General features: G+C 44.4%; 1 protein-coding gene across 4 annotated transcripts in view; it reads left to right on the forward strand.

Annotated features, from left to right (window-relative positions):
* The window catches only part of znf385a (zinc finger protein 385A), a 111,462-nt gene that overhangs the window by 63,753 nt on the left and 25,058 nt on the right, over positions 1 to 22,651 (forward strand). For all 4 annotated transcript variants that reach the window (XM_036946870.1, XM_036946869.1, XM_036946871.1 and 1 more), the window contains 2 exons: positions 1,917 to 2,027; positions 14,946 to 15,123. In XM_036946870.1, the coding sequence (XP_036802765.1) occupies positions 1,917 to 2,027; positions 14,946 to 15,123 (289 nt within the window). The remainder of the gene's footprint in view (positions 1 to 1,916; positions 2,028 to 14,945; positions 15,124 to 22,651) is intronic.

Below are 22,651 nucleotides of genomic sequence, written 5' to 3' on the forward strand. Positions count from 1 at the left end.
TGGTGTCGAATAAAGTTTTATCTTGTCCAGTGAAGCTGACTGGCAATGCTAGCGTAGGCTACACGACCTGAAGTACCCGACGGTTGGCTATGGTGGGAATCAGACCTGGGTTCAAGTAGTATTTGTCATCTTTCACACAGTGAAGCTGTGCTTGATGAAGCTTGTCTGGCTCAATGCATCCAATGGAATTACCGCAAAAGTGCAAACCCCTCCTAATCTAGCCTTCCTGGCAGGCTAAATCAAACGCTCAAAGTATTACTTTAAAAAAATATAATACTATTTGAATCCAGGGCTGGTTGAAATCCACACCAGCGATGGATCCCCAACTAATGCTAATGTCAATTAAACATGAGCCCAATAATAAATGACGGTTCAGACAAAAAAAAGATGGAAAAAGATAAGGGTTCAGCTCAGAGACCACAGGACAGGCTGACTGGCTTTCCTGTCTCTTTGTGTCTGGGACCAGGGCCGGCCCTAGCTTTTTGGAGGTCCTAAGCGTGGTCCCCCCCTCTTGAAGGCTGAGAGAAAAAAAATGGAAGTTTTAAAATGAATTTCCTGCTATTCTATGCATCTTTCCATGGGGCGAAGAGAAAATGTTGTGGTCTTAAAACAAATGTCATGCAATTCTACTCATTTTGCCATGGGGCGGACAGAAAATGGAGCAGTTTTCAATCAAATTTCCTGCAATTAAAAAAAAATTACCATTGGGTGGAGAGAATTTAGCAGTTTTTAAAGACACATTTCATGCAATTCTAAAAAAAGATTCCATAGGCCGAAGATAAAATGTAGCTTTTTGACATGTTCATATGATATCTGAGTGAGAGTGACTAAACAAAATCAATGGGGGCCCCTGGGGGTGAGGGCCCCACGTGGGCACCTACCCGGTGTGCCTGGTCAGTACTTCGGCCACAATTACTACAAGGTGTAGATAGCTGGCTAGACTAACTTACCATACAAAATGTTTTTACTGACGTGCTAATTGAGTGACTGTCAGTGACTAACATTACAAGAGAAAAACTGATGCACTACCAAATATCGAAACGTCACCTTGTGTATTCTACTATTCTAATTCGCAACAGTAAGTTGACACCCCGACTGAGTTCCTAGGGGCCGGGGGCCCCTTTTGCCTAGGGCCGGCCCTGTCTGGGACTGTGGTTTAAAAGAGGCTTAGCCTCCTGCAAAGCGTTGTCCTGGTGCTAAAGCTGGACAGTTAAATTTATACTGAGTGGCCTTACCGGCCTAACATCCCCATGATGGACACCCCAGCTGAAACAATTAGGAGGAGGTCACTCACTCAACAACCCCCGACCCCCCCCCCCCCCCCCCCCCCCCCTCAGCGAAGGGAAGAAAAAAAAATGTGCCTTTCTTATTGGATTCAGATAGTACCTCCCTGTTCCCCCACAGCAGCTCTGGAGGGCACATGGTGAACACCGACTGCTCTACAGCAATATGATCAGCTGGCCTGTTGGGCTAGACACTGGGCTTTGTAAGTGAGGGTGGTACACAAGCATATATATAATTTCCCTGTCTCATCAGTCTCCTTTTCTCTCTCTCCCTCTCTCTCTCTTTCTCTCTCTTCCTCCACCCATCCCACTCTCTCTATCTCTTTTCCTCCGCCCATCCCTCTGTCTCTCTACCCATCCCTCTCTCTCTCTACCCATCCCTCTCTCTCTACCCATCCCTCTGTCTCTCTACCCATCCCTCTCTCTCTCTATCCATCCCTCTCTCTCTATACATCCCTCTCTCTCCACCCATCCCGCTCTCACTCTCTCCACCCATCCCGCTCTCTCTCTCTCCCTCCACCCATCCTGCTCTCTCTCCTTCCACCCATCCCTCTCGCTCACTCTACCCATCCCTCTCGCTCGCTCTCTACCCACCCCCCCCACTCTCTCTCTCTCTCTCTTTCTCTCTCTCAGATGGACCCAGTTCAGAAGGCGGTGATTAACCATACCTTTGGCGTTCCGCTGGTGAAGACCAAGAGGCCCATCATCTCCTGTAACGTGTGCCAGATACGCTTCAACTCTGAGGTACAGTACACTATAGCACTTCTCACAGCGTACTCACCATACTGTACCAATCTAAGATTTTTTTTACGCTAGCGTGCTAATCCAAACCAAACTGTCCCAAATCTGCACGGTTCCAGCAGCTATGATGGATGTGTAACCAGGCCAGTTCAGTACAGCTTGGTTTGGCTCCGTAGTGTGAAATGCCCTTAACACTCCTAACACATCGTACAGCACAATTTCGGACACCATACACACACTGTTTAGAAGGCTCTCTCTGTTTACTATTGTTTGTCCCTCTGTTTTTTAATATCTCTCTGGACAAAGTGGTGACACCATGGACGTGTTGCATACATCTGCTTGTGGTTCTGTAGTGTTTGGTACATCTGTTTGTGGTTCTGTAGTGTTTGGTACATCTGTTTGTGGTTCTGTAGTGTTTGGAACATATTTTTGTGGTTCTGTAGTGTTTGGTACATCTGTTTGTGGTTCTGTAGTGTTTGGTACATCTGTTTGTGGTTCTGTAGTGTTTGGTACATCTGTTTGTGGTTCTGTAGTGTTTGGAACATATGTTTGTGGTTCTGTAGTGTTTGGTACATCTGTTTGTGGTTCTGTAGTGTTTGGTACATCTGTTTGTGGTTCTGTAGTGTTTGGGACATCTGCTTGTGGTTCTGTAGTGTTTGGTACATATGTTTGTGGTTCTGTAGTGTTTGGAACATCTGTTTGTGGTTCTGTAGTGTTTGGTACATCTGTTTGTGGTTCTGTAGTGTTTGGTACATCTGCTTGTGGTTCTGTAGTGTTTGGTACATCTGCTTGTGGTTCTGTAGTGTTTGGAACATCTGTTTGTGGTTCTGTAGTGTTTGGAACATCTGTTTGTGGTTCTGTAGTGTTTAGTACATCTGTTTGTGGTTCTGTAGTGTTTGGTACATCTGTTTGTGGTTCTGTAGTGTTTGGAACATCTGCTTGTGGTTCTGTAGTGTTTGGTACATCTGTTTGTGGTTCTGTAGTGTTTGGAAAATCTGCTTGTGGTTCTGTAGTGTTTGGTACATATGTTTGTGGTTCTGTAGTGTTTGGTACATCTGTTTGTGGTTCTGTAGTGTTTGGTACATCTGTTTGTGGTTCTGTAGTGTTTGGAACATATGTTTGTGGTTCTGTAGTGTTTGGTACATCTGTTTGTGGTTCTGTAGTGTTTGGTACATCTGTTTGTGGTTCTGTAGTGTTTGGTACATCTGCTTGTGGTTCTGTAGTGTTTGGTACATCTGCTTGTGGTTCTGTAGTGTTTGGAACATCTGTTTGTGGTTCTGTAGTGTTTGGAACATCTGTTTGTGGTTCTGTAGTGTTTAGTACATCTGTTTGTGGTTCTGTAGTGTTTGGTACATCTGTTTGTGGTTCTGTAGTGTTTGGAACATCTGCTTGTGGTTCTGTAGTGTTTGGTACATCTGTTTGTGGTTCTGTAGTGTTTGGAAAATCTGCTTGTGGTTCTGTAGTGTTTGGTACATATGTTTGTGGTTCTGTAGTGTTTGGTACATCTGCTTGTGGTTCTGTAGTGTTTGGGACATCTGCTTGTGGTTCTGTAGTGTTTGGTACATATGTTTGTGGTTCTGTAGTGTTTGGAACATCTGTTTGTGGTTCTGTAGTGTTTGGTACATCTGTTTGTGGTTCTGTAGTGTTTGGTACATCTGCTTGTGGTTCTGTAGTGTTTGGTACATCTGCTTGTGGTTCTGTAGTGTTTGGAACATCTGTTTGTGGTTCTGTAGTGTTTAGTACATCTGTTTGTGGTTCTGTAGTGTTTGGTACATCTGTTTGTGGTTCTGTAGTGTTTGGAACATCTGCTTGTGGTTCTGTAGTGTTTGGTACATCTGTTTGTGGTTCTGTAGTGTTTGGAAAATCTGCTTGTGGTTCTGTAGTGTTTGGTACATATGTTTGTGGTTCTGTAGTGTTTGGTACATCTGTTTGTGGTTCTGTAGTGTTTGGTACATCTGTTTGTGGTTCTGTAGTGTTTGGAACATATGTTTGTGGTTCTGTAGTGTTTGGTACATCTGTTTGTGGTTCTGTAGTGTTTGGTACATCTGTTTGTGGTTCTGTAGTGTTTGGTACATCTGCTTGTGGTTCTGTAGTGTTTGGTACATCTGCTTGTGGTTCTGTAGTGTTTGGAACATCTGTTTGTGGTTCTGTAGTGTTTGGAACATCTGTTTGTGGTTCTGTAGTGTTTAGTACATCTGTTTGTGGTTCTGTAGTGTTTGGTACATCTGTTTGTGGTTCTGTAGTGTTTGGAACATCTGCTTGTGGTTCTGTAGTGTTTGGTACATCTGTTTGTGGTTCTGTAGTGTTTGGAAAATCTGCTTGTGGTTCTGTAGTGTTTGGTACATATGTTTGTGGTTCTGTAGTGTTTGGTACATCTGTTTGTGGTTCTGTAGTGTTTGGTACATCTGTTTGTGGTTCTGTAGTGTTTGGAACATATGTTTGTGGTTATGTAGTGTTTGGTACATCTGTTTGTGGTTCTGTAGTGTTTGGTACATCTGTTTGTGGTTCTGTAGTGTTTTGTACATCTGTTTGTGGTTCTGTAGTGTTTGGAACATATGTTTGTGGTTCTGTAGTGTTTGGTACATCTGTTTGTGGTTCTGTAGTGTTTGGTACATCTGCTTGTGGTTCTGTAGTGTTTGGGACATCTGCTCGTGGTCCTGTAGTGTTTGGAACATCTGTTTGTGGTTCTGTAGTGTTTGGTACATCTGCTTGTGGTTCTGTAGTGTTTGGTACATCTGTTTGTGGTTATGTAGTGTTTGGTACATCTGCTTGTGGTCCTGTAGTGTTTGGTACATCTGTTTGTGGTTCTGTAGTGTTTGGTACATCTGCTTGTGGTTCTGTAGTGTTTGGAACATCTGTTTGTGGTTCTGTAGTGTGTGGTACATCTGTTTGTGGTTCTGTAGTGTTTGGTACATCTGTTTGTGGTTCTGTAGTGTTTGGTACATCTGTTTGTGGTTCTGTAGTGTTTGGAACATATGTTTGTGGTTCTGTAGTGTTTGGTACATCTGTTTGTGGTTCTGTAGTGTTTGGTACATCTGCTTGTGGTTCTGTAGTGTTTGGGACATCTGCTTGTGGTTCTGTAGTGTTTGGTACATCTGTTTGTGGTTCTGTAGTGTTTGGAACATATGTTTGTGGTTCTGTAGTGTTTGGTACATCTGTTTGTGGTTCTGTAGTGTTTGGTACATCTGTTTGTGGTTCTGTAGTGTTTGGTACATCTGCTTGTGGTTCTGTAGTGTTTAGTACATCTGTTTGTGGTTCTGTAGTGTTTAGTACATCTGTTTGTGGTTCTGTAGTGTTTGGTACATCTGTTTGTGGTTCTGTAGTGTTTGGAACATCTGTTTGTGGTTCTGTAGTGTTTAGTACATCTGTTTGTGGTTCTGTAGTGTTTGGTACATCTGTTTGTGGTTCTGTAGTGTTTGGAACATCTGCTTGTGGTTCTGTAGTGTTTGGTACATCTGTTTGTGGTTCTGTAGTGTTTGGTACATCTGTTTGTGGTTCTGTAGTGTTTGGTACATCTGTTTGTGGTTCTGTAGTGTTTGGTACATCTGTTTGTGGTTCTGTAGTGTTTGGTACATCTGTTTGTGGTTCTGTAGTGTTTGGTACATCTGCTTGTGGTTCTGTAGTGTTTGGGACATCTGTTTGTGGTTCTGTAGTGTTTAGTACATCTGTTTGTGGTTCTGTAGTGTTTGGTACATCTGTTTGTGGTTCTGTAGTGTTTGGAACATCTGTTTGTGGTTCTGTAGTGTTTGGAACATCTGCTTGTGGTTCTGTAGTGTTTGGTACATCTGTTTGCGTTGTGGTTTGGCAGTCAACGCCTCATCGGAATATGGCGTACCTAGCCCGAGTGAGAGTTGTGAGACAAAGACACAGAACAGCTGACCTTAGTTCAATGACTATTTGAAATCAATTCTAATATATTATCTTTACTTGATCCGGCTTGCTTGTTGCGATGGAACCAATAGAATAGTCCCAAAATTCCCTGTCCACCTGGCAATCCAGGCAGGCTAAAACAAAAGTATTTTAAGGAATTGAAATAGTGTTTGAACCCAGGTGTGGTTTAATACTGCAGTAACAGACCTGGAGTGTAGCTAGGCAAGCTGAGAGCATGAAATAAGATTTGAACCCAGGTGTGGTATAATACTGCAGTAACAGACCTGGAGTGTTGCTAGGCAAGCTGAGAGCATGAAATAAGATTTGAACCCAGGTGTGGTATAATACTGCAGTAACAGCCCTGGAGTGTTGCTAGGCAAGCTGAGAGCATGAAATAAGATTTGAACCCAGGTGTGGTATAATACTGCAGTAACAGACCTGGAGTGTTGCTAGGCAAGCTGAGAGCATGAAATAAGATTTGAACCCAGGTGTGGTATAATACTGCAGTAACAGCCCTGGAGTGTTGCTAGGCAAGCTGAGAGCATGAAATAAGATTTTCCTCCACGTTTCAAAGGGATTTTCTCTCCCCAACATCAACATGGGGAATGTTGATGAGGTTCTTCTTGAGCGCATGAAAACTCATTTCACATAAGCATACCGCAAAGTTTTAAGTCTACATCTCAAATGGCCTATACAGTGCACTACTTTTGACTCGAGGGGAGGGAGGGGGGGGGGGGGGCCCATAGGGCTCTGTTCTAAAGTAGTGCACCACGTGCTCGGGGATAGGGCGCCATTTGGGACGCACTTGGAATCTCTCCAGAAATAAGTGCAGCGGCAGTTTTTAGTCCGCCTTCTTTTATCAAATCTGATTTAATGTGGTTAATCCAAACCCCCGCTAACTACATGTTCATCAAACCACATGGCCCAGTTTAACTTGACTCGTTTTTAAATGGGCATGCAGCCTGACATGAGAAGCAGAACACAGGGACTAGGCTTATCTCGATGTGCAATGTTGCAATGCAATGTGCATGAATGATTTCACGAATGTGCTGTGTGTGTGCGCGATGTGAGGGAGTGGGTAGGTTTAATGTCCCGTGTCGCCAGCATTCTCTGAATGCTTTAAAAGCTCCCAGTTAACAAAGCATCCCGTATCTTAGCAAATCGCACCATCAACGTGTACATCAAGCAAAAAAGACTTTCGTCTGCAGGCCTATAGTGAAACATTTTTAAAGTCGGCTGTTATGGGTAAAATATTATTGTGTGCATAGACTTCAGTTCAAAGCCAGGGCGGATCTTTTCCCATATCCCAACCCCACACAGGGACTAGGGAGGACTAGGGAGTACCCCATAACACTTCCATGATAATAGTGTCAACCCAGTAAACCTATTTCTATTTTAACTGAGCAGGCCTGCAATCATGGCCTGCTTGTGGTTTCTGTGGCGGTGGAGCTGTACTCGTCTAGGCCGCATTGAGCAGAGGTAAAGCCCTCCCTAGGCCTCTTTGTAGGACACTTCCGATCTTGCGCGGCTCTGTTGGTAATCGTGCGTCACCGGCAGTTCCAAGGCTGCGGGTTCAATTCCCACGGAGATCCCACGTAGGCTACACTGTGAAAGTGAACGCAGTCATAGCTTAGGCTGCTACGCCCACAGGAAACAGCTGAATAAGGGTGATGTCTGTGTCTGTTATTCCTTTGGAAACTTGACCCTGGCTATCAAACTGTTAGGCGGTGTTGTTCGTATGTGAAGTGATGGATATTTTTATTCAAGCTAATTGACCCGTCTTCATGATCTCTATACTTTATTACTCCCATATCTGAAATACATGGCCACATATGAGACCTGATTCCATGGACAAAATGCCATCGTTGCATAGGTATGAAGTGTAGTAAGTGAAGGTCATGTCTCAGACCTGGATTCAAATAGGATTCGAAATCTTTCAACTATTTTGAGCTTTTGCTTGAGCCGGCCTCGGAGTGCCAAGTGGGTGAGATTCTCACGTCTGGGATTGTTCTTTTTTGTTCAATTACGCCCGGCAAGCTCAATAAAGCACGGCATTTGAACCCAGGTCTGATGTCTTCAAAATAAATGCCAGCGACCAGGGACTTGCAGGGTATAAGCTCTCTGTTTATAGCCTAGAATGTGACCTCTCAGCCAATCAGGTCTGACACATAAACATGCTGGTAAATATTTACACATACCGTCCAATAAAGGGCTCAGTACACGAGCGTTGTCGGGCCATCTATGACCCCCGACTCCCAGCAGGACCAGTAGCTACCTCGCTGTGTTTTGCGTGTGTACGTACGTGCGTTCACACATGCATCCATGCATGTGTTCCTCCCTGCAGTGCTCTGTGGGTGTGTGCGTGTCACGCTTAGGGACTTCTGTTGCAGTCCCTTCTTACTGTCACGGCCAACACACATTTTTATTCCAAGCAGGTGAATGGCCTTACTGCACACTACGCTACGCGATGGAAAATAGGGTAAGGACTGTGCTTCCACCAAAGCTTTTTCCAACGACACAGTACAGTATGGAAGTTAACATTCTAGATGACACTGACAGTTCTCATATCAGTGTTAATCTTTAAGGTAAAGCCTCTCTTTTAATCAGAGAAACGTCTGCCTGGTACAGCCCAGAGAAACAAGTGGCCTCTGACCCTATCACCATACCATCAGCAGATAGTACTTCTTCAAACGCTTATCTCATCTTCCTCAGCCCCCCCCCCCCCCCCCCCCCCCCCCCCATCTGTGCTCAAGTCAGTCAAGCCATTTCATGCTTCATTGCCTCATTCATATTCCTCTCTGACTGTCTGTCATTCTCTCTCTGTCTCTCGTGCTCTGGCTCTTTTCCCATCTTTCTCAATCTCTTTCTCTCTCTCTCTTTTTCTTTCGCTCTCTCTGTTTCTTGCTCTCTCTTGCTCTCTCTTGCTCTCTCTTGCTCTCTCTTGCTCTCTCTTGCTCTCTCTATTATTTACAGTGCGGAAAGCCTGAAATTGGCTGCCACTACTTATCATAAGATGCATTCGTCAAGGGGCAGGGTTATGCCATGGTCTGTGACAGCCCTGTCGCACTCTGATTAAAGGGCCAGGGTTATGCCATGGTCTGTGACAGCCCTGTTGCACTCTGATTAAAGGGGCAGAGAGGTGGAGAGATGGGTGAGAGAGGGTAGAGAGGTGGAGAGTAGGGGTCGACCGATTATGATTTTCAATGCCGATACCGATTATTGGAGGACCAAAAAAGCCGATACCGATTAATCGGACAATTTCTTTTATTTTTTTATTTGTAATAATGACAATTACAACAATACTGAATTAACACTTATTTTAACTTAATATAATACATCAACAAATTCAATTTAGCCTCAAATAAATAATGAAACATGTTCAATTTGGTTTAAATAATGCAAAAACACAGTGTTGGAGAAGAAAGTAAAAGTGCAATATGTGCCATGTAAAGAAGCTAACGTTTAAGTTCCTTGCTCAGAACATGAGAACATATGAAAGCTAGTGCTTCCTTTTAACATGAGTCTTCAATATTCCCAGGTAAGAAGTTTTAGGTTGTAGTTATTATAGGAATTATAGGATTATTTCCCTCTATACCATTTGTATTTCATTAACCTTTGACTATTGGATGTTCTAATAGGCATTTTAGTTTTGGCTATTTTAGTTTAGCTTCCGTCCCTCTCCTCGCTCCTCCCTGGGCTCAAACCAGGAACACAACGACAACATTCACCTTTGAAGCAGCGTTACCCATGCAGGCCAAGGGTTTCACATGCAGTGCAAGGGAAACAACCACAGGCTCAGAGCGAGTGACATTTGAAACTCTATTAGCTAACTAGCTAGCTATTTCACTTCGGTTACACCAGCCTCATCTCGGGAGTTGAACAGCGCAATGCTTGACGCACAACGAAGAGCTGCTGGCAAAACACACGAAAGTGCTGTTTGAATGAATGTTTACACGCCTGCTTCTGCCTACCACCGCTCAGTCAGATACTTAGATACTTGTATGCTTGTATGCTCAGTCAGATTATATGCAACGCAGGACACGCTAGATAATATCTAGTAATATCATCAACCATGTGTAGTTAACTAGTGATTATGATTGATTGATTGTTTTTTATAAGATAAGTTTAATGCTAGCTAGCAACTTACCGTGGCTTACTGCATTCGTGTAACAGGCAGTCTCCACAACGAGAGAGAGGCAGATCGTTATTGCGTTGGACTAGTTAACTGTAAGATTGAATCCCCCGAGCTGACAAGGTGAAAATCTGTCGTTCTGCCATTGAAAGATTCAGTTAACCCACCGTTCCTAGGCCGTCATTGAAAATAAGAATGTGTTCTTAACTTCTTGATCCTACTTGAGACGCAGACTTCTCAAGTAGGCACCTGGAAATGCAAATGCGCTGTGCTAAATGCTAAATGTACTCGTTAAAACTCAAACGTTCATTAAAATACACATGCAGGGTATTGAATTAAAGCTACACTCGAATCTAGCCAACAAGTCAGATTTTTAAAATGCTTTTCGGCGAAAGCATGAGAAGCTATTATCTGATAGCATGCAACACCCCAAAATGCCTGAAGGCGACGTAAACAAAATAATTAGCGTAGCCGGCGCTACACAAAAACGCAGAAATAAAATATAAAACATTCATTACCTTTGATGATATTCTTTGTTGGCACTCCTATATGTCCCATAAACATCACAAATTGGTCTTTTTCCCGATTAAATCCGTCCATGAATGCCCAAAATATCCATTTGTATAGCCTGTCTGCTTCAGGAAAAAAGCTCTCTTCCAACACGCAACGTCATTTTTAAAAATTATATAAGTTGCCTATATTCTTTGACAAAACACTTCAACCTACTTTGTAACCCAACTTTAGGTATTTGTAAACGTTAATAAGCGATCAAATTGATCACTGGGCGATCTGTATTCAATAGCAGCTACTCAAGAAAACAATGTCCATTTTTCAATCTTCCAAAATCGATTGTTGTAGGCTGGATGGAATGACGGATCTATTGGTAATGTCTCAAAGGATTTTTGTCAATGAAAATGACGTTTTTGGCGACATCGTGTGGAAGCTGTAGGAATTGCACCCGTGTCCATATTAAATTTGGTTTCCGTTAAACAATACATGAAAGGGGCGCATGGATACTTTTTTCAGCTTTCAGTGACCAGTTTTTCTTGCGCTTTTCGATGAAACACACGCTCTGATATAGTCACAGCCGTGATTGAACCAGTTTTAGAAACTTCAGAGTGTTTTCTATCCACACATACTAATCATATGCATATACTATATTCCTGGCATGAGTAGCAGGACGCTGAAATGTTGCGCGATTTTTAACAGAATGTTCGAAAAAGGAGGGGGTAGGATGAAGAGGTTCTGACTTGCCTAGTTAAATAAGGATTAAATAAAGGTGTAAAAAAAATCGGCAAAATCCGCGTCCAAAAATAACGATTTCCGATTGTTATGAAAACTTGAAATCGGCCCTAATTAATCGGCCATTCCGATAAATCGGTCAACCTCTAGTGGAGAGATGGGTGAGAGAGGGCAGAGATGTGGAGAGATTGGTGAGATAGGGTAGAGAGGTGGAGAGATGGGTGAGAGAGGGTAGAGAGGTGGAGAGATGGGTGAGAGAGGGTAGAGAGGTGGAGAGATGGGTGAGAGAGGGTAGAGATGTGGAGAGATGGGTGAGAGAGAGTAGAGAGGTGGAGAGATGGTGAGAGAGGGTAGAGATGTGGAGAGAGGGTAGAGAGGTGGAGAGATGGGTGAGAGATGGTAGAGATGTGGAGAGATGGGTGAGAGAGGGTAGAGAGGTGGAGAGATGGGTGAGAGAGGGTAGAGATGTGGAGAGATGGGTGAGAGAGGGTAGAGAGGTGGAGAGATGGGTGAGAGAGGGTAGAGAGGTGGAGAGATGGGTAGAGATGTGGAGAGATGGGCGAGAGAGGGTAGAGAAGTGGAGAGATGGGTGAGAGAGGGTAGAGAGGTGGAGAGATGGGTGAGAGAGGGTAGAGATGTGGAGAGATGGGTGAGAGAGGGTAGAGATGTGGAGAGATGGGTGAGAGAGGGTAGAGATGTGGAGAGGGGGATGATGTGGCATCAACCTCTAGTGTCCCCGATCGGTGCGTATGGTGTGTGTGTGTCGCCAGCCCCCAATATCTCTCGCCCTGCCTGTGTGTGGGGTTGACGGCGATGGGGGGGAATAACCTTGCTGTGAGTTGCTTCAGGACAGGAGTGATGTCACAGGCCGGTTTCACGCTGCATTGGTCAACGTCACTTAGTGCTGCAGCATGACCCAGCTGGTCCGGCCCCTCCTCTCTCCTCTCTATGCTCATCTGGAGCTGCTGCATTGCAATGTGTGTCCTTGTGCCACAGCTCCTCTCTCAGTATCCATACTTTGCAGCACATGTACCCTCAATATGCTGATTACAATCACTTCTCTCTATATCACATGTTGCTTCTCTCTGACCTCTCGATAAGCTATGCGGTCCTTTTCAGTCTACGGTTCTCTTGTGTTGCTCTCCTCTTTCTTTCTGTCTCTCGTTCTTGCTCTTTCTTCCTTTCCTCCTGCATTGTTCTTCTTCTTGTCCTCCGTCTCTCTGGCCAGCCATTATCTTCTCTCATAACCTCTGCACACCCCCCCCCCTCTCTATGCTGTCTTCTCTCTGTGCATGATTCCATATGTGTTATTTCATCGTTTTGACATCTTCATTGTTATTCTACAATGTAGAAAATAGTAAAAAAAATAAAGAAAAACCCTTGAATGAGTAGGTGTTTACATTTTTTGGGACCAGTAGTGTACCTAATATTTACAATGGCCAAACCCTCCCCTAACCCGGACGATGCTGGGCCAATTGTGCACTGCCCTATGGGACTCCCGATCATGGCCGGTTGTAATACACCCCGGAATCAAACCTGGGTCTGTAGTGACGACTTAGACCACTGCGCCACTCGGGAGCCTGATACCTTAACCACAGACTATTGCCATCCAAACCACAGGAGCTCCAGCCTAGGTCCTCTTTCCCTCTCCCCCCTTCTCATCTCCCCACCCCGTCCGGGCCAGCCATCCAGCCAAGGCCGTCTCTCTGCTCTCTCACCTCCTCTCTCCACCTCTCCTCCAATGTCAAGCCTGTCTATCCTCAGCCATCCCAGCCTACCATCCCTCCTTCTGTCCAACAATGGCTCAGTCAAGGCCCCCTCTCTCTGCTCCTCTCCCCTCTCACCTCCCGTCCTCCTCCTATCCTCGCACCTCCTCTCCTTCCCTACCAAACCAGTATAACTGAGCCCCTAACCTGAGCCCCTAGTTAGCCGGTGGTGTGTGTGCTGTGCCACTTGATTTCTCTGTCCCTGTCATCGCCTGTCCGTTGCAGCTGTCAGCGGCTCTCCAGACCTGTTTTATAAGCCTTAATAATCATCATCATCATCATCATCTTGATACAATAATTATTTGCCCGGCCAATGTATACACACACACACACACACACACACACACACACACACACACACACACACACACACATCAACATTCCAGAGGCTTTGGGCATGCCTTTTTCATCCTGCTAGCTGCCAGATGATCTGTTTGAAGTGCTCACAGCGCACAGCGGAGGGGCAACGTGTGTGTGTGTGTGTGTGTGTGTGTGTGTGTGTGTGTGTGTGTGTGTGTGTGCGTGCGTGCGTGCGTGTGTAAAGCACAGCACTGCTGCAGCAGCAGGCCATCATGAGGAAGTAGACCATGGGCAACAGCTCCTAGGTGTCTCAAGACCTAGCCAGGCAGAGGTCAATCTGTCCATCCAAACAACCACACTAATACCGACAGACAGAGACCAATTGGCCAATCAACACACTGAGCTGAGACAAATGTATAGCTGTACACACTTCTCCAAATAGTGGCCAGTATCTAAAAGCGTTTGGTGGTGAGAAGTGAGGGGTGGATGGAGAGTCTTGCAAAAGGACAGGGACTGTCTCTGTCTGCAATGTCCCTTACTCCAGTCCCGTCCTTTTAATGGATGACTCGCTCTGTTGTTTACCCCTGAACCAAGACATTACCAGGAGCACTCCTTTCAGCAGGAGATGAACCAGAACAGTGCTACTGGAATGGATACGTGGATTGAGTTTCTCTCTGTTGGACTGCAGGACATTCCCCAGACTTCCATCCACCTGCACCTTCCAGCTCCCACCACTGCCACAAAGGGTATAGATACCCACTGCCCAGTATATTTAGAGGGATATGCATTTCAATGTAAGCAATCAACTCCGAGTTTGTCTAGGCCTATTGGAGAAGCTGTAGGCAGCCTTGGTATTCTGGTGTTAGGTTTTGCTCTGTCGGAGTGGAAGGATCGACGAATGCCGGCCTCCCCATTGATAATTTACACAGTCAGATGAGGAGGCCCAAGGGTGAGGTGTGTGTGGGGTTGGGTGGGTGAGGGGGCTTATGGGGCCATAGGCAGACAAGATGCCCCCCCCCTTACTGCAGGCATGTCTCTCATCATGTCTGTCTGGGATAATGACATGAGTGGAGGAGGGGGAAGGGGGGGGGGGCCAGGAAGTTTTCCTTGATCAGGTAAAACTCCTGCCTCCACAGCCTAGATCATTACTCCCTAGAGTATCAGTGATCAGATGACTTGTTACACTCTGCTATGTCCTCTATGCATGCCATTTTGCAGCCTGGCTCCTGTCTCCTATCCCTGATGCAGATTGAATAACATAGCAGACACCGAAACTCTGTGTGTGTGTGTGTGTGCGTGTGTGCGTGTGTGTGTGTGTGTGTGTGTGTGTGTGTGTGTGTGTGTGTGTGTGTGTGTGTGTGTGTGTGTGTGTGTGTGTGTGCATTTATCACTCTTGGATTCGCGGATATGTATCAATGTACCCAGGCGCACAATGGCAGGTATACAATATCAAACTGCGTCATTGTGAGCACCGCATTCATTGGCTGGTGTGTATGGTGTTTTGGGCCTCTGTTTGGGCCTCTGGCCTCAATTTGTATCCATCCAGTGTTTTATTGACCTGTTGTTTTCGTTAGCCTAAATCCTATTCTCCATCTCTCCATCTCTACACAGAGCCAGGCAGAAGCCCACTACAAAGGCAACCGCCACGCCCGGAGAGTCAAAGGCATCGAGACCTCCAAGAGTCGCCCCCAGGAGGGTGACAAGCCGGCCCCACTTGTTCCCCCCTCCCCGTCCGACCCCAGTGGACCCCATACAGGCACCTCGGACATCAGCGACCCCTGCAACGCAGGTAAGACCATGGTGGAGAGAGACTTTGAATATCCCCTAGCACTTACATACAGGGAGTACAGTAACAGTATACTGCCAATACCAGCTCTCAGTACAGGGTGTTGGGTGTATACCAACTATACCCTGCACAGTTCCATCATCACCCCACACCAATACAGTGGAAACATTTATGGGTGACCGACATTATAACAGGGTTGATGGCAAGTAAATGCTGTTGAAAATAAACCTAAGACATCGAAAACAAATTGTATTTGTCACATGCGCTGAATACAACCGGTGTAGACTTTTCCGTTTATGCTTACTTTTAAAACGTAAGAAACAATTGCTAAATAAAAGAAGGGAATAGTGACACAATAAAATAACAGTAACGAGGCTATATACAAAGAGTACTGGCACTGAGTCAACGTGCAGGGGTACGAGGTAGTTGAGGTAATTGAGGTAATATGTACATGTAGGTAGGGGTAAAAATGAGGATAGATAATAAATAGAGTAGCAGCAGCATATGTGAAGAGCGTGAAAGAGTGTCTGTGTGTGAGTGCGTGTGTATTGGAGTGTCAGTGTAGTATGTCTGAGTGTGTGGGTAGAGTTCAGTGAGTGTGCATGGAGCCGGTGCAAGAGAGTCAGTGCAACAACAAAAAAAGCGTAGTCATTGCAAATAGTCAGGGTAGCCATTTGATTACCTGTTCAGTAGTCTTTTGACTTGGGGGTAGAAGCTTTTCAGAATCCTTTTGGTCCCAGACTTGGCGCTCTGGTACCGCCTGCCATATGGCAACATACAGATCAGTCTATGACTTGGGTTGTTGGAGTCTTCAACCATTTTTAGGGACTTTCTCTGCACCGCCTGGTATAGAAATCCTGGATGGCAGGGAACTTGGCCCCAGTGATGTACTGGGCTGTACGCACTACCCTCTCTAGCGCCTTGTGGTCGGATGCTTAAGCAGTTGCCAAGTGGTGATGCAACCAGTCATATTCTCTCAATGGTGCAGCTGTCAAACTTTTGAGGATCTGATGGCCCATGCCAAATCTTTTCAGCCTCTTGAGGGGGAAATGGCGTTGTAATGCCCTCTTCACGACTGTATTGGTGTGTTTGGGCCATGTTTCCTGTAGTCCAAGATCAGCTCCTTTGTCTTGCTGACATTGAGGGAGAGGTTGTTGTCCTGGCAACACACTGCCAGGTCTCTGACCTCCTCCCTATAGGCTGTCATCCTTGTCAGTGATCAGGCCTACCACCTTTGTGTCGTCTGCAAACTTATTGATGTGTTGGAGTCATGCACGACCACACAGTCGTGGGTAAGCAGGGAGTACAGGATGGGACTAAGCACGCACTCCTAATGGCCCCCCGTGTTGATGGTTAGTACGGCAGATTTGTTGTTGCCTACCATCACCACCTGGGTGCCGCCCGTCAGGTATCCAGTTGCAGAAAGAGATGTTTAGTCCCAGGGTCCAAAGCTTAGTGGTAAGCTTGGGGGGGGGGAGGGGCACTATGATGTTGAATGCTGAGCTGTAGTCAATGAACAGTATTCTCACAGAGGTGTTCCTTTTGTCCAGGTGGGAAAGGAAAGTGTGCAATAGAGAATCTGTGGATCTGTCGGGGCGGTATGCGAATTGTAGTGGGTCTAGTGTGTCTCGGATGGTGGCGTTGATATGACCAGCCTTTCAAAGCATTTCATGGCTACAGATGTGAGTGCTACAGGGCTATAGTCATTTAGACAGGTTGGCTTGGTGTTCTTGGGCACAGGGACTATGGTGGTCTGCTTGAAACATGTAGGTATTACAGACTGTGTCAGGGAGAGGTTGAAAATGTCAGTGAAGACACTTGCCAGCTGGTCACTGCATGCACTGAGTATTTGTCCTAGTGATTCATCTGGCCCTGCGGCCTTATGAATGTTAACCTGTTTAAAGGTCTTACTCACATTGGCCATGGAAAGTGTGATCACACAATCATCTGGAACAGCTGGTGCTCTTATGCATGGTTCAGTGTTGCTTGCCTTGATGGGAGCATAGGAGGTATTTAGCTCGTCTGGTTAGCTGGCAGCTCGTGTCTGGGTTTCCTTTGTAATCCGTAATAGTTTGCAAGCCTTGCTACATCCGACAAGCATCAGAGCCGGTGTAGTAGAATTCAATCTTAGTCCTGTATTGATGCTTTGCTTGTTTGATGGTTTGTCGGAGGGCATAGCGTGATTTCTTATAAGCATCTGGATTAGTGTCCCGCTACTTGAAAGTGGCAGCTCTAGTTAAGTGTGGATGTTGTCTGTAATCCATGGCACCTGGTTGGGATTTGTTCGAAAGGTTACTGTGTGGGCCACGTCGTCGATGCACTTATTAATTGTGACCGACCGGCTCAAATCGGTCTTATGTAGAAAAATTTGAAATAGTGTTTTTTACATTTTTGGATAAGTAGAGACTCAAAATGATATATCATACACTATATCATACACTACAGTTGAGGAACAATGGGAAAGTAATTTTGCTTTGAAAGTTGAGAAAATGGCCTTTGAATGTTTAACAGTTAACCCACTAGGCTGTCATTGTAAATAAGATATTTTTTCTTAAAAATGAGCCCCTTTTTTCCCAATTTTCGCCTAAAATGACATACCCAATTCTAACTGGCCCTGAAGCAAGGATATGCATATTCTTGGTACAATTTGAAAGGAAACACTTTGAAGTTCATGGAAAATGTGAAAGGAATGTAGTAGAATAACACAATAGATCTGGTACAAGATTTTTGTATTTTTTTTGTACCATCATCTTTGAAATGCAATAGAAAGGTCATAATGTATTATTCCAGCCCATGAGCAATTTAGATTTTGGCCACTAGATGGCATCAGTGTATGTGCAAAGTTTTAGACTGATCCAAAGAACCATTGCATTTCTGTTCAAAATGTTGAATCAAGACTTCCCAAATGTGCCGAATTTGTTTATTAATAACATTTCATGTTGTAAAATTGTGCACTCAAACAATAGCATGGTATTATTTCAAATCAAATCAAATCAAATGTATTTATATAGCCCTTCGTACATCAGCTGATATCTCAAAGTGTTGTACAGAAACCCAGCCTAAAACCACAAACAGCAAGCAATGCAGGTGTAGAAGCACTTATTTCACTGTAATAGCTACTGTAAATTGGACAGTGCAGTTAGATTAACAAGAATTTAAGCTTTCTGCCAATATCAGATATGTCTATGCCCTTGGAAATGTCCTTGTTACTTACAACCTCATGCTAGTCGCATTTAGCCTACGTTAACTCAAGGTTAAATAAATAAATTAAAAATAACAGCCGTCAAGCACCAAAGCTAACTTGCCAGCTACATCCAGACACAAATGAGAGAAAAGCTCACTGAACATTACTCGCCCTAGTAGAGCTGGTTAGGCTGTTATGTTATCCAGAGCGTTGGTGACTGTAACTGTGCTGCCAGTTTGTCCGTTTGTAAATTCAGAGCATTTCGCTCTCAGAGCGTTCAGAGCCCAACCTGGACGCTCTGGCCGATGAGTAGGGTTGAGCCGAACGTTCTGACCTCACAACGGCAGTCAAGCACCCAAGCTAACTGGCTAACATTGGCTAGCTTGCTAGCTACTTCAACACATAATGACAGAACACCCCACTTTGACCATTTTACTCGCCCTAGCAGAGCTGGTTAGGCTGTTTTCATGTTATCCAGAGTGTTGGTGACTGTAACTGTGCTGCTGGAAACAATTTATTTACACCTTTTTGCTGACATTTACTGACACCGGCAATATTCGACGGGTGTTGAATTATTCTGCGCTCTGGCACACTGAGATGAGTCTTTTGTTAAGACATGTAGCTAGCTAGCTAGCTAGGTAAACAATGAATCATTATCCAAACTCTGCATGAATCTGCAGGTAGCTAACCAACCAGGTTCCATGTTAGCTAGCTAACATTAGGCTATAACTAGTGGCTCTGAGATACAAATTATAAGATCATACACGTAATGTTAGCTATTGAGCCAGCCAGCTAACATTAGCTAGCGAACAGTACACTAACTTCAAATGAAACAACTTTCTGTCAAAATTACAAACGTGTAATATCTGGAAATGTAGCTAGCTAGACTATGTTACATACATCATGGATGGACAAGTCTCCTGTCGGATGCCATGGTTGCCCTTAGTTTAAAGATGTAATCCGGAGACAGGTGTTTTCTCCTGAGCTATCATACTCGAATTCCACTGATTTCAAAACTCGGTTCACCAGAAAGTGGAGAGCATACATGTAACGTTAGCTAGCAAGCCAGCCAGCCAGCCAGCCAGCTAACGTTAGCTAGCTAACAGTACACTTTAACTTGACATTAGGTTTATGCAGTTTTACTACTCAATACATTTGATAGAAAACCGCGATAGCCAGGTTCACCTAGACATACTGACTAGCTCAAATAGACAGAACCGTGCTTTATGGCAGACTAATCCAAGCTCATCTCTCAGCATGCCCAGCCCACTCATTATCTCAGCCAATCATAGCTAGCGGAAAGGTTGCAATCTTTTCCTGTGGATAGACCAACTAGGCTCATAATTTAATTTAATTTGTATTTGCAGCATACAAGTTTGTTATTAAGGCACATGGAATTTCACATGTTCGAGAAGGCATTTCTGAAAACATATTTTGATTTAAAAAAAACGTTTTTTTTGTAAGCAGGAATTAGGAAGATAGAGTTAGGGTTAGATTTGCCAAATGGAGGGCAAGGGAGATTAAAGACAAAAGTATTTTTTCGCATCTAGTTGCACAGGTGACTTGTTAGTAGAAATGAGGTAAGGCTGCATTAAAATCACCTGCCACTAGGAGCATTTTGTTGTTTGCTTATGGCCTTATACAGCTGGTTGAGTGCGGTCTTAGTGCAGTAAATAGACAGCTACGCAAAATATGGCAAAATATAGATTAAAACTCTCTTGGTAAATAGTGTGGTCTACAGCTTTTCATTAGGTATTCTAACTCGGGCGAGCAGAACCTCAAGACTTCCTTAATATTAGAGATTTGGGCCTGGTCTGGGATGAGCCGTATGTTCTTCGGCGCCGACTGTTGAAGTAGAAATTCTCATCCAAATCAAGGTTAGTGATCGCCATTCTGATGTCCAGAAGCTCTTTTCGGTCACAGGAAACGATGGTGTGAACAATATTGCATTGCTTGCTTTTTGAGGTTTTAGGCTGGGTTCTGTATAAGCTCTTTGTGACATCTGCTGATGTAAAAAGAGCTTAATAAATACATTTGATTTGATTAAAACATAATGTACAAAAAAAGTTCTACCACATCCATTTTACCACATCCATTCTACCACATTCATTCTACCACATCCATTCTACCACATTCATTCTACCACATCCATTCTACTACATCCATTCTACCACATCCATTCTACCACATCCATTCTACTACATCCATTCTACCACATCCATTCTACCACATCCATTCTACCACATCCATTCTACCACATCCATTCTACTACATCCATTCTACTACATCCATTCTACCGCATCCATTCTACCACATCCATTCTACTACATCCATTCTACTACATCCATTCTACCACATCCATTCTACCACATCCATTCTACTACATCCATTCTACTACATCCATTCTACTACATCCATTCTACTACATCCATTCTACTACTCCATTCTACCACATCCATTCTACTACTCCATTCTACCACATCCATTCTACTACTCCATTCTACCACATCCATTCTACTACATCCATTCTACTACATCCATTCTACTACATCCATTCTACTACATCCATTCTACTACATCCATTCTACTACATCCATTCTACTACTCCATTCTACCACATCCATTCTACCACATCCATTCTATCACATCCATTCTACCACATCCATTCTACTACATCCATTCTACCACATCCATTCTACCACATCCAATCTATTACATCCATTCTATCACATCCATTCTACCACATCCTTTCTACTACATCCATTCTACTACATCCATTCTACCACATCCATTCTACCACATCCATTCTACTACATCCATGTTTTAATACAGTTAGTCTTATCAATCCATAAGGAAATGAACTGACCACTGTGGGCTGAGGGAGATATGAGTAGCTCTTCACTGACATGGAGGAATAACAATCACATAGGCCGTGAAGTATGTTGTTCTGGTCCTTCATGGCTCCTCTCTCTGTGTGGTCGGGTCTAACTCTGACCTTAATTGATGGCTAGAGTCTGCTCCTCCCACATTCCCACCAGCACAGCATCAGCAAAGCACCACAGACTCTGTTTAGGCCCAGATCTCCTCTGTCACTGCTGTCCAGCTGACCCTGAGATGACAATAACAAAATGACCAACACACAGAGAGAAGCTGGACCAAAAACAGCGAGAGAAGCAGAAACTCACTAAGGACTTAGAAAGCTATTTTTTTTGTCTCTACCTCCATGCAGAGACTAACTCCTTTTTTCAAATACCTCAGAAATACATAGTTACTCAGTCACTGCTGTCTCCCTAACCCTGAGATGACAAACACACAGATAAATACTGGACCAAAATCTCAGCTGCAAGTAGAGCCCAAGGACTTAGAGAGGGGAGCTCTGGTTATAAATTCTTGCAGAACCAAGCTCCAAGTTAAAATACTTTACAAATGCATCCTTCCTTCCTCCCTTCATTGAAGTAGGCTAACAACTGATCTTGTGATTGGACATGACAGAACTGGTGAACGCTGTATGGTGGAAACCCTTGATCCCAAACGTGTCAGTGAATACTTCAGCGAAAGGAAAAAGGAAGGACTCATTTCTATCAGAATTTGAATATGGCCTTTTGAGCAGAGACGCGCGAGTAGCACATTGTGGAAAACCTCTCCTGCCAACCAGCAGGTCGATCTGAGGACAGCAGCAGCGTGTATAGTTGGATCTGAAATGACGATCTTGGAGTTCTTTAAAGGAATGTATTGCACTACTAATGCTGTGTTGCCTTCAAAAACAATGAAAGGCTTCTACAATGCTTGTCCTGTTAAGTAGCCTGGTCCCATTTCTGTTTGTGCTGACTTGGCAACTCCTATTGTCAATTCTTTGGTCATTGTCAATTTCACGTGGGGTGTTGGCAAGACGGCACACAGATATTTGGGACCGGGCTACCTATTTAAAGCTGGACCTCAGAGAAACAAACCGGTGAATTTGCAGTTCTCACAATGGCACCATAACGTGGCAGCTTTTCTTGGCCTCTTTAATTCGGACCCCCTTCGGTGTGTTTATAGTTATGGGTCGTGTTTTTATTAGGTATTAGAGTGTGATTTGTCACACAGTCAAAATAAATTGTGGGGTCTGGGAGGAGGTAGAGGGTGCTAAGGGAGGGAGGGAGAGAGCGCGCGAGAGAGACGGCTTAGCTGTCGGACGACAGCTATTGGTATGGAAATATCACAGCTGACATCAGTTTAATCAGTCTAATCTAATGTAATTCACTGTTGTTGTCAGATTATTGGAGTGACAGGTTGGTTGTTAGGGATAGAGGGCAAGGTGGAGGGTGTTGCTCTTTTTCTCTTGCGCTCTTTCTCTCGCTCTCTGTC

Source organism: Oncorhynchus mykiss, chromosome 16 (genome assembly GCF_013265735.2).
Source record: "Oncorhynchus mykiss isolate Arlee chromosome 16, USDA_OmykA_1.1, whole genome shotgun sequence".
NCBI classification, from domain to species: domain Eukaryota; kingdom Metazoa; phylum Chordata; class Actinopteri; order Salmoniformes; family Salmonidae; genus Oncorhynchus; species Oncorhynchus mykiss.